At 40.7% G+C, this 26,015-nt stretch overlaps 1 protein-coding gene across 1 annotated transcript in view; it reads left to right on the forward strand.

The window, feature by feature from the left end:
* The window catches only part of CNTN5 (contactin 5), a 354,084-nt gene that overhangs the window by 68,631 nt on the left and 259,438 nt on the right, over positions 1-26,015 (forward strand). The window contains exons 3-4 of the mRNA XM_081951235.1: positions 1,576-1,699; positions 6,407-6,582. Of these exons, the coding sequence (XP_081807361.1) occupies positions 1,576-1,699; positions 6,407-6,582 (300 nt within the window). The remainder of the gene's footprint in view (positions 1-1,575; positions 1,700-6,406; positions 6,583-26,015) is intronic.

Genomic DNA, 26,015 nt, shown 5'->3' on the forward strand with positions numbered 1-26,015 from the left:
TTTTGTTTCAAATTATGGGTAGGATTGGCTCACTCAAGATCAACTTGGATGCTAAAAATAATTTCTGTTCATGGGCCTTTCAATCATGTTGAAGTGCCTGCTTTTCCACTTCAATATGAGGCATCAAGATTGAATGACTCGGCGTTCTGAGTTGAGGCACCAACTTGAATTTAGATGGCCAGAAGCTTCCGTTTAATTATTGAACAAATTTACATAAGGTTGTACATGCTATGTGCTTAGAGTTCAAAGCATTGTTAGAGACTCCACACACTCACTTTATGGTCTGTTCCTGTGGCCCCGCTCTGTGAAGAGGTTTCAAAGTATCTAGAGCAGGAGTTCCAGATTCTGTAACAGCTTTATTCCTTATGCGATCTATCTGGTAAACTCACAAGATTCATTTTTTCTCACCATGTACATGTATACAAGAGGGGACACAGTGGCTCAGTGGTTAAGATGCTGAGCTTGTTGATCAGAAAGGTTGGCAGTTTGGTGGTTCGAATCCCCAGAGCCACGTAACCAAGTGAGCTCCCGTTACTTGTCCCAGCTTCTGCCAACCTAGCAGTTAGAAAGCAGGTAAAAATACAAGTAGAAAAATAGGAACCACCTTTGGTGGGAAGGTAACAGTGTTCCGTGCGCCTTTGGCATTTAGTCATGCCGGCCATATGACAACGGAGACGTCTTCGGACAGCGCTGGCTCTTCGGCTTTGAAATGGAGATGAGCACAACCTAGAGTCGGGAACGACTAGCTCATTTGTGCAAGGGGAACCTTTAACTTTACTTTACATATATACATCCAAACTAGACTGTGTTGTTTATCTGTGTAATATAACATATATGGGTGTACACATAATTATTTATTTATTTATTTATTTTGTCATGTTCATGTAGTGTATATTGGAGGTGGTGATCTTTTAAGAGCTGCATGCAATGATATTTAATTTTAATGTATGCCGATTAATGCACATTCAAAGTAACAATAAAGTTATTCTTAGTCAAAGTCTTAAGTGCATAGCCATTCAGCACAAATATAGGTTAGTCTGGGTGGCATAATTACAGCAATGTCTCAAATGGATATGTGTGTGGCAGAGGTGGATTCCTACCAGTTCGGACTGGTTCTACCGAGTAGGTAATAACTCGGCCAGCCATGGCCCTGAACCGATTCTATCGGCAGCACCATGGGAGCTGCCATCTTGGTTTTTGTTTCTGTGCATGAGCAGATTTTTTTTTTACCTACCGCACATGCGTGCGTAACACACATCAAGCACACAAGCGTCCCTGATCAAACCAGCAATAGAAGAAGCCAGAACCCATCCCTGGTGTGTGGTGCTACTAGAGCCATACAACATCTTGGCAGATATAGGTAGCATACCGATAAAACCTAATCTAAAGGACATTCCGAGTATTTGATGACTCTACATACGTGTATATTTATATCATTTGATTATTGGGAAGAGAATGAATTGTTTCTGAAGTAGATCCCAAAAGGTTATGCTGAACAAGGCTCACAATTCATACCTCTGAGCAAGTACTTTCAGTAGTAATCTCTGAAGGAGATCTTTCTTTTTGTCTTCATAGAGGGTGTCGATTATGGGCCGATGTTTATTCAAGAACCTGACCCGGTGATCTTCCCCATGGATTCAGACGAGAAGAAAGTGTCTCTCAGTTGTCAAGCAAGAGGAAATCCTGCCCCAACCTACAGGTAGCTAACATGTTTTAGCAATGGAGCTGAGCCACCTATTTTGATTCCAAGTCTGTGTACAGTGGTCCTTGACTTACAACCTTTCGTTCGGTGGCGATTTGAAGTTACAACGGCACTGAAATAAGTAACCTATGACCATTTTTCATACTTATGGCCATTGAAGCATCCCCGTGGTCATGCGATCAAAATTCAGACGTATAGCAACAGTCTTGTGTTTATGATGTTGCAGTATCCCAGGGTCACATGATCACCTTTTGCGACTTTCTGACGAGCAAAGTTTACGGGGAAGCCAAATTCACTTTACCAATTGTGCTACTAATGCGACAACTGCAGTGGTTCACTCAACCATTGTGGCAAGGAAGGTCATCAAATGGGGCAAAACTCACTTAACAACTGTCTTGCTTAACAGTGGAAATGTTGGGCTCAGTTGTGGTCTACCTGTATTCTGTTTTTTAGCTAAAATCGATTCCATTGTTATTTCAAAAGATTCAGTTACAAAATTATCTTAATTCATTCACTTACGTACCTGTCTTTTTTCTAATCAATGAATTTTACAAACGGACGCAACTGCCAATATACGCATCCTTGCACAAAGCGCCATTTTCCCTAATGTTCACTTTTGGGCAATCTGTTCCCAATAGTGCTAATTTTTGTCTGCATTTTTAAGAACGTTACTCCAGTTTGAACATTGGTTCAGATTATGAAAATTGGAACATTTCCAGGGGCTTCAAAAATTTCAGCAACGGATTCTCTGACCGGTTGCTAGGTGGGCGTGGCCATGGTGGGCGTGGCCTAGTCGGCCTCCTGCACCATGGAGGGGGGGGATTTTTGCTTTCCCCAGGAAAAAGCCCACAAGGTTTTCCTCGTGCCTCTGGGAGGGCAAAAACTGCTTCCCCCAGGCTCCAGAGGCACTCCGGAGGCCAGACACAGGCTCATTTCTGGCCTCATTTCATTTTTATTTTTTTTTAACTACAGGTTAATAATATGAAATTCACCTTCATCATTTCTTGTGGGAGAAGGAATCTTTTTTTAGATCTGGAACATTAGATCTCAGATAAATAATTTGATGGGTAATCAATTCATAGATCTGCTGTTCAGGTTTTGACCTTTATTTGTTAATTTGTTTTGTTTCTATATTGCCTTGCTCCCTTAGGACTCCTGGCAGTTTACAAGAGACAGTAACACGATAAAAGCGTCGATGAAACAATATAGCAAATTATTAAAATAACATATTATTAAAATTCCTGAATTATTATTTTAACCTTTAAAGTTCTTTCACACAAGTCTGTTTTCAAGGCTTCTTAAATCTCATGAAGAGAGAAGAAGTGATACTAATCTCTTACAGAAAACTATTCCAGTTAGTAGCGCTACGACTAAAAAGAAACTTATTTCTAAATCTTCCCTGAAGCTAACATAACAGGGGAACTGTCAGTATACCTACATATGGCTTATTTTTGTTTTATATTTTTATTTATTTATTTAAACATTTAGAACAGAATAGAATAACAGAGTTAGAAGGAACCTTGGAGGTCTTCTAGTCCAACCCCCTCCTTAGATAGGAAACCCTATACCATTTCAGACAAATGATTATCCAACATCTTCTTAAAAACTTCCAGTGTTGGAACATTCACAACTTCCATTGATTAATTGTTCTAACTGTCAGGAAATTTCTCCTCGGTTCTAAGTTGTTTCTCTCTTTGATTAGTTTCCACCCATTGCTTCTTCTCCTGCCCTCATGTGTTTTGGAGGATAGTTTGACTCCGTTTTCTTTGTGGCAGCTCCTGAGATATTCTCCCCTAGTCCTTCTTTTCATTAAACTAGACATACCCAGTTCCTGCAATGCTTCTTCATGTGTTTTAGCCTCTAATCCCCTAATAATCTTTATTGCTCTTCTCTGGATTCTTTCTAGAGTCTCTGTATCTTTTTTACATCGTGGCGACCAAAACTGAATGCAGTATTTATGTTGCCACCCCTCTAGCCAATCCTATACAGTACATTAAATTATGTACATACCGGACTGGCAGTTCTTCCTAACATTGATGGAACTCCAGGCATCTAGGTCTCCAGCCATATAGAGTTTTCTAGTAAAATATACCACATTTTCAATTTTCAAGCATATAGTTAGAAACTACAGTTTTTATGTGCAAGGTTTTTTTTGCACAGGTTTTATGTGCAAAAGCAGTTCTCATCCACCACTAAGTGGACTGTTGTATTTTGTACTAACTGTAGCTTCCACAGCAGTTTTGTGTAAAATAAAATTGCAACCATTTGTAGAAGAGTTGATAGGCTTGCAAGTTACGGTGCCAGAACCACTTTCTCTGAGTAAGGCTGTGATTGGTGTACTAGCTAGAGCTGAGTAAAACCTCCATTAACCGTAGACTCAAAGTAGACAAGAGGCTAATAGCCATTACTAATAGACTCATTACCTATTACCAGTGGTGAAATTCATTTTTTTTAACTACCGGTTCTGTGGGCATGGCTTGGTGGGCGTGGCAGGGGAAGGATAGTGCAAAATCTCCATTCCCACCCCACTCCTGGGGGAAGGATACTGCAAAATCTCTATTCCCAACCCACTCTGGAGGCCAGCCAGAGGTGGTATTTGCCGGTTCTCTGAACTACTCAAAATTTCTGCTACCAGTTCTCCACAACCTGTCAGAACCTGCTGAATCAGCCCTGCCTATTACTCATTACATTACTCATAGACATTACCCATAGACCCAAAATAGGCGCGAGGCTAAGTACATCCCTACGTTGCAGTTCTGCTCCTTTAAGGAGATTGCTATCCCACCCAGAGTCACCACTGGAGCAGAAAAATCAAGTCGTTTCTGGACTTTCCAACAATGTAGGCTTCCTAGGATTCGATTTCTGGTTTTCTATCAATTTCTGCAATTTTCAGATATCTGATCAAGATTTCCACTGTGTCACTGGGTTGGGTTATGTTGAGTTGGTCCTCTAAGTAGACTTTTATCAATATTATCTTTCAGTATATAATTTACATTATATAGCCTATTGAACATCTACCTTATGCTAAAATCGTTGTATGCAAAATGTGATCAATATGTTGGATGTTTAAAAAAGATCCAGCAGATGTCCTTTACCTTCCTAGTTGATTCCTAGATTAATCCTTAATCATCCCTTGAGCATTCTCAATAATTTTATGAATTAACATTCTGCGTTTGGCACAATTTCTGTAATTGCAAGAGCCATATCAAGTTTGGTATGGTATGGTGAGAGCTGGCCTTCAAAAACGTGCAATGCCAAGATCCAAGATATAAAATCAGTGCTGTAAACTTGTGGAATACTTAAGATGTCCAATTCTAGGGATGTGCATATGTAGAAGAAAGAATCTGGCTTGGTGTGAAAAGGGGGATCAGCCAAGAATCCCTACGTAGCCACATTTAGAAGTATGTCCAATCCACCTTGAGTACCATTGATCCTCCTCTAACTCCAAGCATGTGCCAACCATTAGTTGAGAAGATTAGTTGATAGACTTTTAGCAATAAATTAGCATTTATAATAAATCACATGTGGAACTGCTCTTTTGAACTTGACAGTATACTTCAGAAATTATTTGGAAGATGTCCTTCAGAGCTTACATGATTGCAACCACAACACCTTCCTATTATTCACTTAAGTAGCCTGACACTTTGCAGGCATTGTACACAAAAGGTACAAGTGGACCAGGGGTGGGTTGCTCCCAGCATTACTGCCGGTTCGGTACGTGCAAAAAAATTATGTGCGCATGTGCTTTGCGCACATGTTTATTTGCACAAAAATAGGTCTGCACATCCACAAAACATTAAACAAGAAAAAAGTTACATTTGTGCAATTGCAATTGTTCTGCACATGCGCAGAACCGAAAATGAAAATGGCAGCCCCGTAGGAGAACCAATTTGGGGGCATGGCAGGTCTGGGTCGCTGCGGGTTCCAGTGACCCAGGCCGCCAAACCACTACCGGTTCGGCCAAACCGGGCTGAACCGGTAAGAACCCACCTCTGAAGTGGACATATAAATGTAATAATTAAATAGAAAAACAGGTACCACTGCTTCAAGATCTGCATTAACAATAATGAAATAATGCTAAGGAATCCCAAAAACGAATGAGATCGGTAAATAGGATTGCTAAATAAATAATAAACAAATGGAGCTGCAAGAGGCAGGACAAATTGTAATTATGGTACATAATTATTGCACTAGACACAAGTGATTACATTTCTGTTGATGTTTTCCCAGTTTAATTAATCAACAAAGGTTTGATAGCCAGATAGAGAAACAAATACCTATATGTGGTTTCTGAATATAGGTTGGATAAGAAATGAAGAAAGACTATCAAAATTAAGATAAAACTATGTAGGCTGACCAAATGTACAAGAGAATGGTTGAATGCATAATCATGCTCAAGTTTCATACTTTTCACAATATAACACAGTTTTCATCTCAGAAATATGGACACCGTTGGGTACACCAGGAGAAAATATGCTGGGGGGGGAAATGTGTATTGGAAATAAAAATGCAAAATGTTTTCTTTAAAAAATTGTATTCTAGGAAATACCCATGGATCTGAATATTTTGCATAGGAATGTTATCCAAATTTCTAAACTGAGAGCCGGATTAAAAGTGAACCCATTAATTGCATCAACCTCTCCTTTCAGCTGTCCATATCTTCTTGAAACTTATTAAACTCTTTTATTTTATTTTCCTTCCAAGGTGGCTCCAGAATGGAACCGACTTAGACATAGAAAGTGATTACCGCTACAGTGTAATAGAAGGAAGCCTTATTATCAACAATCCCAGTGAATTAAAAGATGCTGGGCAGTACCAGTGTTTTACCACCAATGTCTACGGTAGCATTTTAAGCAGGGAAGCATCACTTCAATTTGCATGTAAGTAACAATTTTGTTATCCCACTTTATCACCTTTTGGATAGAGATGATGAAGTCACGTTGAAACAATGCAAAAAAAAAAAGTCTAGTTGTGTCATGAAGAACCAGACAATTATATTCATATCTATGAATATAGGAATTTGTTTTATACAGGTGATCTTCGACTTGTAACCATTCCTTTAGCAACCTTACAACACTGGGAAAAAATGACTTACTCTATGATCGTTTTTCATACTTACGACCATTGCTGCATCCCCATAGTCGTGTGATCAAAATCCAGACATTTGTCAACTGGCTCATATTTCTGATGGTTGCAATGTCCTGGGATCATGTGATCAGTTTTTGTAACTTGTGACTAGCGATGGGGAAAAGAGATTCAGTTATCAGCCATATTACTGGTCTAGGGGAGACATGATAGCAGTGTTCCAATATCTCAGGGGCTGCCACAAAGAAGAGGGAGTCAAGCTATTCTCCAAAGCACCTGAAGTTAGGACAAGAAGCAATGGGTGGAAACTAATCAAGGAGAGAAGCAACCTAGAACTGAGGAGAAACTTCCTGACAGTTAGAACAATTAATCAATGGAACAGCTTACCTCCAGAAGTTGTAAATGCTCCAATACTGGAAGTCTTTAAGATGTTGGACAGCCATTTATCTGAAATAGTATAGAGTTTCCTGCCTAAGCATGGGGTTGAACTAGAAGACCTCCAAGGTCCCTTCCAACTCTGTTATTCTATTCTATTCTACTAACTTAGCTGCAGTGATTCACTTAGCAACTGTGGCAAGAAAGGTTTTAAAGACAAAACTCGCTTACCAACTGCCTTGCTTAGCAATGGAAACTTTAAACTGAATTGTGATCGTACTTAGAGAAGTACCTTGTATTTCATTATTTTTGTCCAGAGTACTTTTTGTCTGTTTGTTTTCCATATTAACCCTCTCTCCATTGGAGTGATGCCTGATCTGAAAAAGCCCCAAGAATTGTATGATGTTTTCCTAGGATTTAACTGACCTTCTGATGTTTTCCCCTGAACTCAGTTAAAGTGTGAAAAGCTAGAGAGGCAATAGACAGATGCAAATGAGGAAAGACAAACATAAACATCCCTCAGCTTCCCCCTAATTAATGAAGTTCTAAACTCCTAGATCGGCTGGCAAGAATTTAACTAATTGTTTATTTTGTTCCTTTGGGGCAAAAAATGAAAACAAATGATTTTCTGTCAAGGGAGTATGAATGTGAAGGGAGTACGAACGTGAACTAAAAATACAAAAATACTTTTTGAGCTATATTCATCAGATCTGCTGGAGTGATGACTTCAAGCAATATTGGCAACCCAACCAGACTTTGCACAAAAGAGTTAAAGAAACAAAGTTGACATTAGTTGACTGAAATCAAGGACAAAGAAATCATCCCCACGTTATGTTTACTTTCCTGGATGACAAATTCCCAAGGTTGATGAAGAAAGAAATTATTGTACACCAGCATTACAGAGCAAGAGACTGTCAAACTGACACAAATCGAAAGGTTTTTAGGCTTATCTCAACAGGCCTTATCAAGCACAGTGGGTGTTTAACACATTTGGAATGGCTAATTGATGGAAATACCTCCTCTGTCCATCTGCCTCACCTATAACCTGTACTTGCATAGTAGTATTCCCCCCTCCCCCTCATCCAACCCACCTCATCCAAATTTAAATCTTGCATCAGTTCAGCCATTGCCTGAAACCTGACAAAGTGAGCTAAAGTTTATAAAACTTTGTGCCTTTTAATAAAATGTGTTAGTGGCTTTAAATAAAGTTTAAATGAAAAGAGGAGGCCAGATTCCTGTTGATCCTGCTTGTCCTTGTGGGGAACAAAAAGTTTTGATAATCCGGTCTGAGAAAATAGATTTTTGCATCAAGACCTTGGTACTAGGATGCAGAGATTGTTGCCATCAATTTAGCGAGTGCATTCAATTGCAACTGATCCCCTTATAATTAGTATAAATCCAACAACCCTGGTGGAGTATTGTGTGTATGTATGTATTGTTATAAAACAGGGATGTGAAACTCAAGGCCCGTGGGACAGATCCATACTTATATCTGGCCTGCAGGGCTGCTCTGGAAACAGCAAAGGACCAGCCCATAATGCCTCTGCCAGTGAAAATGGAGGTTGAGAGGGGCTGCACCCATCCCCCAGACCCTGTTTTCGGCCATGATGGCCTCCTGCAAACCTCTGCCAGTGAAAATGGAGCTCAGGGGGACTGCATGCAGCCCCCACTGAACTTTATTTTTGCTGGCAGTGGGCTGCAGGAGGCCATCCTTTTCAAAGAAGAGAAGAGAAGAGAAGAGAAGGAAGGAAGGAAGGAAGGTTATAATGAGAGTGAGGGAGAGTCTGAAGGAAGTCCTACCTTAGCACTTCACCACCACAGGTGTCCCTGGCTTGAGTGATATTGAGTTGGCCACATCCACCCCAGCCCCCCGAGGTCAAATACAACCCTGATGCGTCCCTTAATAAAATCAAGTTTGACATCCCTGTTATAAAACAATGGGTTTTGTTGTACTTCTCTGTTTTAGTTAATATGTTCACTCATTCATTGATCCATTATACATTATAATGGCATTGTTGATTCTTAGTAACTAGTAGATTTTTCTCATGACAGTCTTAATTTGGCCTTTCAGGGTTGCATTCAACATCGCCCAGAGTTAATAAAAAAATAAAATAAATTGAATCCATCCATCTTGCTTTTAGTTGTCCCTTTCTCTTTCTTTCAACCTTTCCCAGAATTAGAATCTTCCATAGAGCAGCAAATACCTCACAATTATTTTATTCAAGCCAAGCATTTGCCTTTCTTCTCTTGAACCAGAGGACGTGTGGAACAACTTCATTGCATCTCTAAAATTTCCCCAAAATGAGAAATATCCTCGCAAGATGTGGTAATTTGAGCTTATTGCCATGCTGACAAGGCATTTGAATTGATAATGTGACATCTCTGACTTCCCTCACAGGCCCGCTGAGTGTAGAACCTGGAAACTGCAAGCCATCGATCAAAAGTTTAATTCTTGCAAATTTGTATCAGAACGCAAAATGAATTTAGAGCAAGAATCCCATGCTGTTCTCAGCTTTATCTCAATATTGCCACACAATTGAATTGATAGGGTACATTTAAATACACAGTGTAATGCTTTCTAGTGGATTTGGATGATTCGGGTAATAATCCAAAATATTTTTTTTTCCAAGATAGAGGAATCCAAAGGACCTATGATGCCAGCAGCAAAAATTCATATAAGAGGCTAGCGAAACCTCCATCCTCACCAACGAAAACCAATTTTCTATAGTGGAAAATGCATGGAGGAATTGGGCAACAACCCTGCTTAGAAGGATAGAGGCTTTGAATGGTTCAAACTGTCTACACCTGTGATAGTGAACCAGTGGTGGGTTGCAGGCAGTATGCCCCGGTATGGGTACCATTCCGGTACGGTACCTGCCCGCCCGAGTTCCTTACTTGTATTTGAGCTCTTCGGTGCTTCCGTGCACACGCATGGCGCCTGCGCGACACTCTGCTGAGCAGCTGGAGTGTCGTGGAGGCTCGCGAGGCATCACAAGAGGTAAGGACACATGCGCACATTGCATGTGTGTGTGCTTGCACTGCACACATTCATGTGGTGGACGCCAGGCTCCATTGCAACCGTACTGGTTGCAACAGGATCCGGAACCCACCACTATAGTGAACCTACAGCACATGTGCCACAAGTGACACGTGGAGGACGCTCTGTTGGCATGCAAGCCCCAGCTGAGCTCCACCAAGCATGCGCCGCCAGGCAGCTGATTTTCAAGTCTCTGCGAAACACTATAAAAGCCATCGATCTGCATCCAACAGGAACAGGAAGTGCCTCACAGGAGCAGATAGAGGTAAATCCTAGAGAGGCAGAAAATACATCGCTGAACAATGGAGATGACTGCTAGAGAGGAACAAAACTGCATATAAGGCTTACATAACTCCTGTAACAGTGTAGGCATGCATAGGAGGGGTGCGGGGGCCACGCACATTGTACTATGGGTGTGGGCATGTGTGCACTCCAGGGGTGGGTTCCAGCTTCTGTTACTGCCAGTTCGCTCAGGGATGCGCTTCGAGCATACGCACGCTTGATGCGCCTTATGCGTGCATGCACAGTAGTGAAAAAATTGCTTCTGCACATGTGTAGAAGCAAAAAACAAGATGGCACCACTGTAGGACCGGTTCAGGGGCGTGGACATCCGACATACTATCTACTCGGCCAAACTGGTCCGAACCGGTAGGAACTCACCTCTGGCGCACGCACTGTGAAGCGCTCACATGTGCTTTCGGCACATGAGGACAAAAATGGTAGCCATCACTGGTCTACACTCTCAGCCCAATCCCCCAATTGGAGGCGTGGAGGGAATAGGACAAGTGCCTGCCATACTATTTTTTTAATTGGGTCCTCCTTTAAAAAAAAACAGTGGTGATGAACTTATCAATTCATTATTGTCTGACTCTCGGTGATTCAATGGGCCTTATCTCTCCACATCTTCCCCTCTTGCTGTTGGAAGAAAAATTCTAGATCCAGTTCCAAGCTGGGAGAAAGGCATTGGAAACAAAATGGAAACCGGAGGCTGATTGGAAAGAGGGTCTGTTTATTGATGGGTCAGCTGCCCCAGAACGACATGTGGTTGGTGGTTCTGCTTCATCAATAAATGGACCTTCTTTCCAATCAGCCTCCAAACTCCATTTTATTTCCAGTGTCTTTCTCCCAGCTTTGGAACTGAACCGGATGGATATTTTTTCCAACATTGCACTATTTCTTTGAATTGTTCCATGTTTGGAAGGGGTCAGTTTTGACACTGTCCAGCCACTGTGCTCTTTTATGGCCTGGCTTCCTTTTACCACTAACCTCTTCCAAGCATGATTGCTTTCTCCAGTGAATTCACTCGCATGACATAACCAAAATAAGGGAGATGCAGTTTTGTGATTTTTGCCTTCCATTGGTGTTTTAAAAAAAGCCCAGTAACAAATAAGAAAATAAGAAGCTGCAAATCGCCCGTCTACGGCATTATTTCTCCATTTTAAGTATGTCTGTTAACCTCAAATATGTTCCAAAGAACATGCACAATGCAGGCGACTCCACCTTAGTGTTCTTTTGGGAAGGATGTCCAGTTGTCAAAGATGAACACACTTGAAAGGATTAGAGAGTAACTTGAAATAACTTCATTCATTTGAATATGACCTTTGTCCAGGGCTGCTGCTTTCTGTTGGAGTCCCTGGCATTCCTTAAACATTTTGAATCTCCCCAAGATTCTGGAACTATGAGATCCCTGTGAATAGAATCATCCTCCCCAGTTATATTAGAAATATACAAGTGGGGAGAATATTTTCTGCCGCTCTATCTTGACACTCAGCAAATTTCATCCAAATGACACATGCAGTTGACAGAGATTCTACCATTATATACCAGCATTCCAATGCATTCTCTGAGTCAGCTTTTTCATCATGAGTCATGTTTCATCGTTAGTTACCCACAGTGGTGGGTTTCAACATTTTTTAGAACCTCTTCTGTAAGTGTGGCCTGCTTTGTGGGAGTGGCTTGCTGGCCATGTGACTGGGTGGGAGTGGCTTGCTGACCATGTGACCAGGTGGGAGTGGCTTGCCAGACATGTGACTGGGTGGGCATGGCCAACTTGTAAAATGTGGTGAAACTCACTTAACAACGCTCTTGCTTAGCAACCAAAATGTTGGCTCAGGAACTCTGGCATTGAAGTGTGCAAGTCTTAAAGGTGTCAAGTTACAAGATCCTTGCACCCCTAACCCTTTAGAAAAAAACCCAGGGGTGTTCAAACTTGACAGCTTTAAGACTTTAAGGTTTAGATAGGACTCTTAGAGGTGGATGGAGTGATTGGTGAGCCAGCCAATCAGTGAGCGGCGGGCGGGGCAAGCGTGGTGCTGATGGGTGGGGGGAGGGAGCTGGAACCGGTTCTAAACAGCACAGTAGATTTGTGGAACCTCTTCTATAGAAGAGGCTAGAACTGGCAGGAACCCAGCCCTGGTTACCCATCCCTGCCAACATTTATGCATACCCCTATTATACAAAGTTTTATTGCTAGAGTTGATTGATTGATTATGTGACATCAAGTCAGTATCAACCCTTAATGAACACATAGACAGTTTTTCTCCTAAAAGGGCTTTCTGATAATTTTCTGTACTTTATTCCTGTTTGCTGTTATTTGGTGGACATCCAAAATCTGTAAATCACACTTGGTCCCACAAATCTGCTTCCTCCTCCTCCTCCTTCAAATGTATCTCCTTTTTATTGAACTATTTCATTTTAAGCAAGAGCATAGGCTGGATGAATCATAAATTGGAATTAAGATTGGCGGGAGAAATATCAACAACCTCAGATAGGTAGATGATACCACTCTAATGGCAGAAAGTGAAGAGGAACTAAAGAGCCTCTTGATGTGGGTGAAGAAGGAGAGTGCAAGAGTTGGCTTGAAAGTCAACATTAAGAAAACTAAGATCATGCCATCAGGCCCTACATTCCTGGCAAATAGATGGGGAAGAAATTGAGGTAGTGACAGATTATATTTTCCTGGCCTCCAAGATCACCGCACATGTGGACTGCAGCCAAGAAATTAAAAGACGTTTGCTCCTAGGGAGGAAAGCTATGGCAAATCTAGACAGGATACTAAACAGCAGAGACATCACCCTGACAACAAAAGTGTGTATAGTCAAGGCTATGGTTTTTTCAGTTGCAATGTATAGCTGTGAAAGTTGGACCATAAGAAGGGCTGAGCGCCAACGAATTGAGGCCTTTGAACTCTGGTGCTGGAGAAGACTCCTGCAAGTCCCTTGGACTGCAAGGTGATCAAAATGGTCAGTCCTAGAGGAGATCAACCCTGACTGCTCTTTTTGTGAGTTGTGAGTTCTGGTCCTGCTTCAGGCATAAAGTCCACTGGAGGATCTTGGATCTGTCCCTCTCTTTCCGCCCACAGAAGAAGGCTATGGCAAACCAATTCCAAGAATATTGCCAGGAAAACTTCAAAAACTTGCCTTTGTTGTTGCAGGGATTTGTCCAAACAGTCATCAGAGTCAACACTGACTTGAAGGCACAAAAAAAAAAATTTTTTAAAAGAAATGACGGTATCCTGAATGGTGGCCCAGCAAATAATTGGTTATAATTGGATTCATTGACTTCCGTTTTTAATATTTTACCTAATTTATGAAATGCTACAGTTTGGTTCTGTGAGTAGAAATTGAGCGGGATATAAACAGTAGAAATAAACAAATTTGACTTCTGTTCCTAAATAATAATCCAATAAGTTTAAGAAATGAGGAGCAGAGTAGGATACATAGATAAGTTCTCAACAGACTTTGGAAGATATTTATTAAGGTTTCAAGTAATATACCCATAGCAAACAGAACTCTGAGACAAGCAGATTCCTCAAAGAATAGGTTTATTGGACATATCATATTGGCACAAACTGGTGAAAACTGACTCTAAAGGTTCCTGAGGTTTTCACCTAATTAAAAGTAAACATTTTCCCCCTTTCCCAAACAATCATTCACATGGTCCAATCAAGGTGCTGTCTGGTTCCTTGGAAACTTTACTCCTCCTCTCTTCAGCCCCCTGTGGGAATGTCCTTGGTTCCCAGGGGAAACTATTTTGTTTTGATTACAAACCCCAGCTATCTCTATTTCCCCCCTCCCTATCCCTTAGCACCAATGTGGCAACACTGAAGCCTCCAAGATGGCCTCAGTCAGGCCAGCTTCAGGATTGACAATAAGATTTTTTTTTAATCAAATACATCAGTGTTAATGCCAACCAAATGCTTTTGAGAGAGGGAGTTTCACAACTCACCATCCTATGGCATCTGGTATGTGTCAGCCACAACAGCTACCACAGGAGCACAGATCATAGAGTGTAGTCTCCTCTCTGTATGCCAGAGCCCATCTGTTTTAGATGTGCAAATAGAGATCGATTTATTTATTTTGCTTAGAGACGACTAGATCAAGCATGAAGCTGTCTGCAAAACCTAACAGTATCTAAGTGACACTAATAGCAGAAGGTGAGAAAATATCCAAAATGCTCAGGACACGGATACTATGGTCTTAAAATATTAACAATGTTAGACAGCTGCTAGTATGACTGCTGCTATAACATTGCAGAATGATATTTCATCTGTCTTTCCTTAACTCCAAAGTGTGTTTCCATTCACTTTCAGTGGGAACTCAATTGAATAGGAGTATCAGCAGATAATTAAAATGAACAGACTGATAAAGGATGTATGTCTGAAATGGTTAAGGTTTGGTCAACTTTAAGGGAAAATATGATGACAACAGTTTTAGGTGACTAAACATGGATCAATGACAAGTTATCAATACATAGCGATACCTCTACCAGCAGCACGTATTTGTCAAGACTTATCAGCTTCTATTCTCTGTCAGGCTCTCGTGAATATCCATAATTACATGCCCATGAGACGCAAGAGGCACCTTGATGAGATACCTCTTGAGCAATCAAGTCAATTACACCAGAATGATTCAGATCTACAACTGCTTGGGTCAACGCTTTTTGCCGAGGGCATGAGCATAATTCACTTAAGCCCGAAGTCAATACTGCCTCTATGCCTTTTAAAAGAAGACTGAAGTGCAATTAAAGTGAAAAAAATATATGGCATAGCAATGCATGGAGTTCAATCAGGAATTGTAAAAATTGTGCTGATGAGACAATGTGCAATTTCTACTTTAGGGAAGATCAATGGAAAACAGGAAAACATCTCTATGAAAATAAGCGATTAGTCTTATTTTTCCTAATGCAATAAAGGAGAGTGGCTTTATTTGCAGTTCATTAGATGTATCTAATACAGATGACTGACAATTGAACAGGACTGATAACCCAGTTTGGGCTGGTTCATTAATTAACATCCTCATGATGACTCTCCTGTTATAATGAAGTAAAATCTGTTCATAAATTATTTTGTTGTTTGAGGTCTTGGTATGATGCTTTGATTTAGATGTTGCCTTCCAAATCTCTCCAGCAGATTTTCTCAATTTCGCTTTCTTCCCCCAAGTTTATTCTGTTGATTGTTTCTGGCTCCTTAAATCTATTTTCCATTTAGGATACAGAGAGACAAGTACCGATTAGCTATAACTCATATCTCCCTTTGCCACTGGTTGCAGCATAATAACTATTCACTGACAGGCAGGATGAGAAGTCCTCAGTGACAGAGACAAATAAATCAATAGGTCCTGGGAGACAGCCTTTATGCTGCATGTTTCATCCGAAATACTCCTGACAGTTTGCTGGAGTCCTTGGCATCACCTGCAAACTGCTTTTAATGAGCTTTACTGTCTTTGATGGGTCATGATAATTACATACATTAGACCCAGTCCCATTCTTATCAACCCTTAGTGAGCACATAGACAGTTGGTTAGATTTCTGAATCCAGATTTATGTCTGCTGAAGATGGGACCATGAATCTTTGGAAGCACAGTCAAAATAGGTGTAGCATGAAAGGTGTTCAAGGAAAACACATACACACAAGCACATGATCATAATTATCATAGATTAGTCTTCTTTGTAGGAGCAGGAAGTGTCATGACAATATGAGAACACCGGCTCCATAAATCTTCCCTTATCTAGAAATTCTAGGATTGAATTTGGAGGTCTGCAGACACTTCTGTTTTCAGCTTCATAGTCTTCATGAGTTCATGCTTTTTAATTTAATTACCCTTCTGTTTACACCTTTTGGATTCTCAGTATCAGTACTCAGTTTGGTTTTGTAGTTAAGGCACCGGGCTAGAAAGCAGAAGACTGTGAGTTCTAATCCCATTTTAGCCATGAAAGCCACCTGGGTGACTTTGGATCCATCACTTTCTATCATCCCAATTCACCTCCTAGGATTATTGCTGAGGCGAAAATAAGAGGAGGAAGATGCATTAGTTATGTTGAGTTATTTGTAAAAATAATAATGGTGGGATATAAATAAATAAGCCACACCACAGAATCATATCCCCCCCCCACCTTTTTTCTTGCTGTTGGTTATATATTGTCAACGCCTAAGGCGTTTCCATGACTACTATCACCTTGAGAAGGGGAGGGAAATTCTATGCATACTTTTGGCCAGAGTAAAAGTCTCATATTTCTGTGCTGGGATGTGAATGCGCATGTCCAGAACCCTGCCTTAACGTCCTGTTGGAGAATGTGATTGATGACCTCAGCCAGAGGGGAGGGGGCACAGGGGTAAAGGTCAGATGCCGTTAAGTGTGATTTAGTTTCAGCTACACAGAAGTCCGTGCCAAGATGTTAGTCCTAATAAACGGATGGTTTTATTTTAAACCTTGTCTCGAGGCTCGTAAATTAATTAGGGCAACTCTTGGAACCTTCACATATATATTTTTTAAAAAATTGGTCTCGCTTTAACTTTTCTCTCTCTCTCCATACTCACTATGATGTGTTATGGATAAGAACAAAGACACACTAATGATTCTACATGGCACAATCATAATAATCAAAACACCCACACAGAATCCAAACACTAATTCTCAAAATCTTTTTTCCAACAAAAGAAAGTGTGTGTAGAACAATATAGATGGCCAGCTAGGGAAACAAAACACCCTATGCTGGTGGAAAATTAATGGGGTTACAATAATTAGATCTATTAGATAAATACATTAACGGAGTTGGTTGCCTTTTGCTTTTTGTTACCTTCTCCTGTACTTTGCAGAAAGAGAACACCGGTGGATGTTGATTGGATGCATTTTTCTTAGGTATTTTTCTGATAACAATGTCATTCATTAAAGAGAGTGGTGCAATGGCCTAAAGGTGAAGCTCTCGCCTCACAATCCCAATCATCGATCCTAGGTGGCAGCAAAGATTTCTCTCTCTAGGTACAATGAGCAATTATCTGCTGTGAACTCTGCATTGGCGACAGGAAAGGCACCTGGCCAGTAAACATTCCGCTCCAATCAGTTACCCAGACTCCATCCCAGTAAGGGATTACAAGGTCATTAAAAGACAAAAAAACAAATGTCGTTCATTAAAGAAACTTCTTTTTTTTAAATCTGTATATAACTCAACAATATACATTAAATAATTCCAGCAGTAGAACTGATTAACCATATATATTTGTTAAGGGGGCCTAGGTTTAAAATAGAAATATATTTCTGCACATAGTTATAGCTACTAAATATTTGGTTGTAGAAATAAGAGGATTAACTTCACTAAGCACCAGTAAATAACAAAAATCACTGGTAAAACATGTCATATTTATGTTATTTTATTACACAGTTTTGATAGTTAATTGTAACCTTGGTATTAACTATTGAGGGGGATTGTTTCTGCTACCGGTAATTGATCTTATTTCTCTAAGTCTCAAATTCTTTCAATTCTACATATTAGAGGAGAGTATCTTTTCCTGGCTTGCTGATGTATTCATTTTATTGATTGATTGAATAAATTTCTGAAAGCCATGGTGCAGTCTTCACCATCTCAATTTGCTATTTGTTACAAAATTGGGAGGATTAATTCTCATTTGCCAATTTGTTTTGATTTGCAGAGTTTAGGTGCCTTTTGAGGAGTTGTCCTCTTGCCAAGGGTCTGTTTAAAAAATGCTAAATCTTAGTAAGGTGCAATCAGAAATAAACCAAAGAGAATTCTCAATTCTCATTCATTTCAGCTAAATTCAGTTGTTCAAGCTTTTTCAATGTTAGACCACAATCACTTGTCCCCTGCTTGCTTGCCTTTTCCTATTAATATGTGTGATGTCTATCATAGAAGAAGAAAATTCTTGGCAGTCTTAACTAAGCCCTACCAAAAAAAATATATATTGGATATTCAGGGATTCAGCCATAGACCTTTAAGAATCATATACTCAAAGCTATTCATTTGGAAGGATGAATTTATATCTCAATTTCTCTTCGCCTCACATCTCAAGAAACTTTCAAATGCAGCTTTCTTTAAAATTAAAAACAACAACAACCAGAATTGTCATCCATCTCTGGTTATGCCAAGTTTTTTGTAGATCAGAAAATGGAGTATCTTGCCCCAGGGTACATTTGTGCATTCAAATAATTCATTCGGGTTTCTGTTTTGTGCCTGGCAGATTTTTAAAAAAAGAAGAATTAGGTTGTGAGAGCAATGGAAGGGACAATGTATCAATAGCAGCTGGCCATAACTGTTTCTTCAAGCACATCAGCTTCCATAAATTATCCAATCATGTGGCATGAAGTAAAAATAACTTCTTGTAATCAATCCAAGCTACATTCAGTTCCTTCTCTTGCAGCTTTCCAAAATCATCTTTGTTAGATACTTGCTTTAACTTCAGTGGTTTCCACCAAGGTCCTCTGTTCCGGCAGGAACAGAGGTTTAATCCTATTGGTTGAAGGGTCTGACAGCTCCCTATAAAAGGACTGCTGTCAGACTGAACCTTTGCTGGATTGTTCTCACTTGTTGTACTTAATAAAGAGCTATTGTTACCTGTTAAGTCTGTGTGTGCCTATCCATTACCCAATCTAACAATCTTGTCAATTAAGACATGCTCTTTCAGCAGTTTCCTTTCTTGTCAGGTAGAGAAGAAATAATAATAACAATAATAACAATAACAATAATAATAACAATAACAACAACAATGACAACAACAACAATAATAATCATCTAATAATTAATGCCAAATCCGGCGAAACAACTGGCCGCTGTGATACAATTCTGTTGATGCAATAATAATAATAATAATAATAATAATAATAATAATAATAATAATAATAATAATAATAATAATAATAATAATAATAATAATAATGTTGAGCTAGTAACCAGCCCCAAAGGCTGTGAATCTCACCAAAGATTATCCAATAATAATAATAATGGTGTTGATTGTCATCTTCATACATTTACCTATAAGTATCTAGAATACCAGATTTTATGGTCCTGTTAATTATCTTTTGCTGCTGGGTGTGAATAAAAATTGTAAATGCATACTATTTAAATAAATTAAATACATAAACAATAAAAGGAGATATAGATATCTGATCCAGGGAAATAAAAGTAAGCAAAGAAAAATAATTGCAATCTACAACCTTTGGTGTAAGAATGCCCTTGAAACACTGCCACATGATTGGATCAAATGCCTAGAAATAACAAGAGGCAGTAAAAACATCAGGAGTTTTTTGCAAAGATCAATGGCACAATGGAAGTCACAGTTGCTGGTCAATGGTGATAGACTGAGATGTTGACACTGAGAGAGAAATATTTGACGACTATTGCTTGTCATTGCATGGTTTTCTCTGTCAACAGTATTCAGCGTGGCTATCAAACCAGTGGTGGGATTCTAAAAAAATTATTATCGGTTCTGTAGCCATGGTTTGGTGGGTGTGGCATGGGAAGGATACTGTAAAATCTCCATTCCCTCCCCACTCCAGGGGAAGGTTACTACAAAATCCCCATTTCCTCCCAATCAGCTGGGACTCAGGGGGCAGAGAATAGATCAGTGGTACCCAACCTTCCCAATGCCGCGACCCTTTAATGCAGTCCCACATGTTATGGTGACCCCCAACCATAAAATTGGTGTCTCGGTTCCTAAGACCATCGAAAATATGTGTTTTCCGATGGTCCTAAGTGGCCCCTGTGAAAGGATTGTTTGATCGCCCCAAAGGGGTCCCAACCCACAGGTTGAGAACCACTGGAATAGATGGAGGCGGGGCCAGTCAGAAGTGGTATTTACTGGTTCTCCAAACTACTCAAAATTTCTGTTACTGGTTCTCCAGAACTGGTCAGGATCTGCTGTATACCACCTCTGTATCAAACATCAGAAACATTAGCAACAATTCTATTTCACATTGTGTTTTTCCCTATAACTTCAGATCGCTTGAGAGCTATGTACTTTAGAGAAATGATGACAGCAATATTTTTAACTGTGTTTTTGGCCAGGTTTGCCAGAGCGCAATGGAAAACTATAAATAATTAAAGCTTAATTTATTTGATAGCCTAAATTGATAGAACGTATGACTGCCTTTCCCAGCTTTTAGGTTTAATTACAAATTTATAAGAAAAATATGTAACTGAAATATTTTGAACCGTGTTCATTGTTCTTAAAACAGCATTGACGTAGGAGATACAGAGATTAATCTAGTAAAAAGAAAAGAAAGGTAGAACCGGAATGCAGTGGTAAATTATAGTGTGTGGATATACTGTATAGATCTCATTTTTTTCTATCATCGCATATGCTATATTTAGAATTGGATAATATAACTCCAAAAGCTAACTGTAGCTCCTAATTAAAGTCACGCATATTAATTATCTGTTGTATATGTCATCCTTCATCAAATATGGTTGCATCAAAACATCTGATGTTCCAGGCATTGTGTGGATGACATTAAATTAGTGAGTAAAAGTAAGAAGGCAGGAAAAGAGGATGCTCCTCCAATTAAATTTATCAGTAGGAAAAGACAATTCTTCTCCATAGAAGTCCTTCCTATTAGAAGAAGAGAAGTATTGGACTTCACTGTAAGGTTCTTTAAAACAGGGATCTCCAACCTCAGGGCTTTGAACTGTTCTGACCTAGGTGTTAGCGTTCCAAATATCATCCAGAATTAAATCAGAGTCCAAGGCATAGCTTTCATCAAAGTTCCAATTCAATAAGAGAGACATACTGGTACAATTTGTGGAAAGCTCAATCTGAAAGTTTCCTGGGGTTTCCACCCAGTTGAAAGTTCATAATCTTGTCCCCACACCCACAAACCCATCACATGGTCCAATCTTCCTCTTCCATGCTGGCATTTCCACCCATCTAGTTCCGGTCAGGTGCAGGGGGGGCAGAAACAAAGGATGACCTTGGGCTTCTAGAAAGGAATCTTGTATTTTGACAACAACACATTCTACAATTCTACTCCTTACTATTCCCCCTCCCAATTACCCCACTAATGAAACAGCATAGTAAAATGAGAGAGAGTGTGGCAGGCCAAAAATCCTAAAAGGAATATGACTGCAGGCCTGACACTAGGCTTCCCAAAAAAAAAGCACGATGCAGATTCCTGGTCCTGACACAACCCCCTTTCATTAAACAAATGTGAAATCTTCTCATTCACATTCAGCAAGTCCTGGCAAACAGTATTTCAAAGGAGTAATTGTGACTACAGACCTCATCTATCTTGGAAAGCTGCCATGTAAATATTTTCCAAATGAGGTGCTGTGCAAGGAAAGACTGAGCACAGAGTCTCTGAGATTCACGGACAGATTTTCACACTCCTGAAATGAATCTAACAACCGAACGAATGAATTGATTCCTGCAAAAACCCACTCCCCTTTCACTCCTCTATTATTTCCTATGGGAGGGGCCAATCACCTTCCACCTGTGACTTTACTCCCAAGTCTACCCTGATTTCTGAGTTCTTTTCTTCTGGCAGCTCTGCACACTGGGAACAGGCTCTAGCTGTTCCTCTGCCTCACTGTTGTCTAGCTCTGTAGGCCCCTGATCACTGGCAGATGGCCTCGACCCCATATCTGCCTCCAACACAGAGCCCTAGTCTGAGCCTTCCCCAGCTTCCAGGACTGGCCCATGCTCCTCCCCAACCTCCTCACTGTCTGACTCTGCTGCCAACTCTGCTGGCTTCTGGCGGGCCACAACATTACCCAGTATTGGTCCATGGCCTGTTGGAAACTTGACTGGGCAAGCGGAGGGCAAGCTTTATTTGTACGTGCATGGGATTAGTCTCCTTGCATGTCTGTCTCTCCCCCCCCCCCACACACACACACACTGCTACCACCATCGCTGCTGTTGCTGATCCACAGATCCAAAAGTTTAGAGACCACTGCTTTAAGACATATAAATGGATGTCTGGCAATTGGAAGGTCCAAGTAATTTTGGGCATTGTGAGTGTCTTATTACCCTTAAATAAAGGAGAAAAATAACCTCATGGAAGTCTATTGGTAGGAACATCTGCCAATTTTGGAAGGATTGTTTCTGAATACGATCCTTAGGTTAGGCTGCCAGGTTAGAGAAAGCTGCTTTTACATGCATGACATTCTCAAGTGAAAATAGCAATTATTTTTTGCAATTATGCTGTTGATTTGGAACAGAAGCAGAGGGTAGGACCAGAAGATGCCGCTGCATGCCACTTTTTTAGGCTACACAGTCTCTCAGCTTAACCAAGAATTTATAGATCATAAGAATCCAGTGCAAGTTAGTCTATTAGATTATGGGGATCACTAATGTAATGTAACATGTTGGAAGAAATGTCCATCTGGGTTCAGTTCCAAATGGGGAGAAAGACACTGGAAACATGGAGGCTGATTGGGAAAAATGATTTAATGGTGAAGCAGAACCGCCAAACCCATGTGATTCTGGGTATCTGACTACATGGAGTGGAGAGTGAGGGTTATTTATACCCTCTCTTGAGTCTTGCCCTTGAGTTTCCTGTGCAAGAATATGTATTCTATTGGCTGTTGTAGGGGGTCGTAGCTAACTTTGTAGTACTGATGCAGTGAAGGGGCTTCTTGGACAATTCCTATTGTGGCTGAGGGCTAAGCCTACCTTTCTCAGAATATCCTGTCTTGAATGTATTACCAAATCTGCATTTTTAAAAGTTGGCCCCTTAGTTTCTACTTGAAGAAGACAGCTGAGGCTCTGAGTTTCCGCCTTTAGAAATATCTTTCTCCTTTAGGGAAATATAATATTCTGCCTTTTTAATATTTCTCAAAATATTTCATTCTTCTGGGAGGGGGTGACTTCCCACACATGTAAGAAACAGTCATTCTTGATTGTGGAGTGGAAGATGGTTGAATACATTGAAAGTCCATTTAAAACTATTTGGGAATAGCTCCTGTTGTGGTCCGCTGACAGCAGAGTCGGACAGTGAGGAGGTTGGGGAGGAACATGGGCCAGTCCTGGAGACTGGGGAAAGCTCTGCGTCAGAGGCAGACAGGGTGCCAGGGCCATCTGGGAGTTATGTGCTGCCTCCGGAGCCTCCAGAGTCGGACATCAGCAAGGCAGAGGAACAGGGGGAACCTGTTCCCAGTGCATGCATGCGCAGAGCTGCCAGAAGGTGAGAACAGTTAAGACAAAAGGGACGACTTGGGAGTAAGGCTTGGAGATGATTGGCTCCTCCATAAGACATAAAGGAGGAGCAAAGGCATGTGAGCCTTTGCAGGAAGCAACTTTGTTCGTTTTGGTCGGTTTAAATTCTGAAGCTCCGTTTGGACAGTGCTCCATGTGGTTTTGCAAAGCTAGTGGCCAATTAGGTCTTTGACAGTGTTTCAAGGGAGATAAAGGTGGGTGCTTATCAGCCTTATCCCGAAGGACTGTGGCAGACTTCTGTTGGACTCTTTACAAACTATTTGTGACTCATTATGGGCTGTGAATGAACATAATTCACAGCTATTGAAATAAAAAGAGGGTTTTGGGGACTAAGTGTGTGCTTTTTACTGTCTCAGGAAGCCTAGGTCAGAACAGCTCTATACTGTGGACCAGAACATTAACAATTTGGAGTGATGTTCTTTAACATTCTCAACTAAAGATGGGAATAAAAGGGATGGACAAAAATAATATATATAAAGGTGGTATGGCTTAGGAACAGACAGGTTCCTCAATCCTCCTGGCTTACGTCTGAGTAAATATAATAAATAATGTCTTTCCTTAGACTGAAAAAAAAATGAGGGATGGAAGAACTGAATCCTAACCTCAGGCATTGGTCAATTCTTTTGTTTTCCAAACAGCTTTAATAAAATGAGCTAACAGATGTGAACCACTAGATTATGAAAACGGCAGTAAATCCCCATTCTCAGTACAGCTATAAGAGAAGTGAACCCCAAGGGAAAATTGCAGAATTCTCAGACGACTTCTTGTAGCAAGACATCAACAAGGATCCACATTTTCAATCAAACTAAGTAGCCATAATCCTTGTGAAATTAAATTCACGATGAAGACAAAGAGAATTTATGAATATTGGGTCTTACCTCAGTACAATTTCTCCTTCTTCTAACTGGGGGTGGGGGAACCCAACAACTCTGAAACAGATTGAAGATACCTGCTTGTAAATATAAATACAGTAGATATCCGTATATGCATATATACAGTACACGCACTATCGAAGATTATTGGTTTAGAATTTGAAAACTACTCATTCTCAAAAGTTCTTCAGAGTGGAGGCACACTATGGCCCTTCAAATGTTGCATATAACCTGTTTGCCTGCCTGCCTGCCTGCCTGCCTGCCTGCCTGCCTGCCTTCCTCCCTCCCTCCCTCTCTCCTTCCTTCCTTCCTTCCTTCCTTCCTTCCTTCCTTCCTTCCTTCCTTCCTTCCCTCCCTCTTGCCTCCCTGCCATTCTTTCCCTCAGAATGTCATTATGAGCTAAGAAATATGGTGGCATGATTCCTTTATGGGGCACAGCATGATAGAAGCTTGAGATGAATTAGGTATTTTGGGTATTTTCAACTTCAATATCCTACCCACGTGATGGCAAACCTATGACACATGTGCCACAGGTGGCACACAAAGCCCTCTCTGTCGGCACGCAAGCCCTCACCCCAGCTCAGCTGCACTGTTCATGCATGCATGGCTCCCACTGGGCAGCTGATTTTCAGGTCTCTGCTGTGCATGCACGGGGGCGGGGTGCATGTGGGTGACGTGCATGCATACCCGAGCGCAGAGGCAGTGGCAAGGCCCTCCCCGCGGCCCATTTTTGGTCCCAGAAGATTTCAGGGAGGCCTGCTAGGCTATGGGGGGAGTGTGCACCTGTGAAGGGGTGGTGGGGCACGCAGGGCTTATTCTCGCATTGTTGTGCTCGCATTGCATTATAGGTGTGTGCACACGCACACACTTTCGGCACGCAATGACAAAAAGGTTACCCATCACTGTCCCACCCCATTTAAATCAGTCACAGAGTCTTTAGAGGAAATTTGAGGTTTCCCTTGCAATAGATTGAACAAGCTCATTGGCTGATAAGATGTAGGACAAGAATGTATTCTCTTCTTTTCTAGGCTTTGATTTCTAACATCTGAAAAGGATGGTTGGATACTCCTATAGCACGTGGTCATTAGATTTTAACTTAAATCTTTAGCAATGCCAACAGAAATTGGTACAGCACTTAGACTTACCATATTTTTCAAAGTATAAGACGGACCAAGGTTTTGAAGAGGCAATTTTTTTTAAAAAAAGTTTTTGTACTCTGCAAAACTCCCCAAAATGGCCCTTTTTTCCAAAAAAAAAAAAGGGGGGGGTATGAACAGCCTTTAGGATGCTTGTAAAGTGCTCCAGGTGGGGGAACCAGCAAAAAACGGCCTGTTTTTGCAAACATGGGGCCGTTTTTTGAAAAAAAAAAAGGCATGGATAGCCTTTAGGAGGCTTATAGAGTGTTCCTGGGGGCTGGGGGGGGGGCAAAATTGAGCAAAAAACAGCCTATTTTTTTGCTAGTTTCTGCCCTCACAGCCCTCAGGAGCTCTCTGAAAGCCTCTT

The sequence above is a fragment of the Natrix helvetica genome, assembly GCF_964273705.1.
Source record: "Natrix helvetica genome assembly, chromosome: 4".
NCBI classification, from domain to species: Eukaryota; Metazoa; Chordata; class Lepidosauria; order Squamata; family Natricidae; genus Natrix; species Natrix helvetica.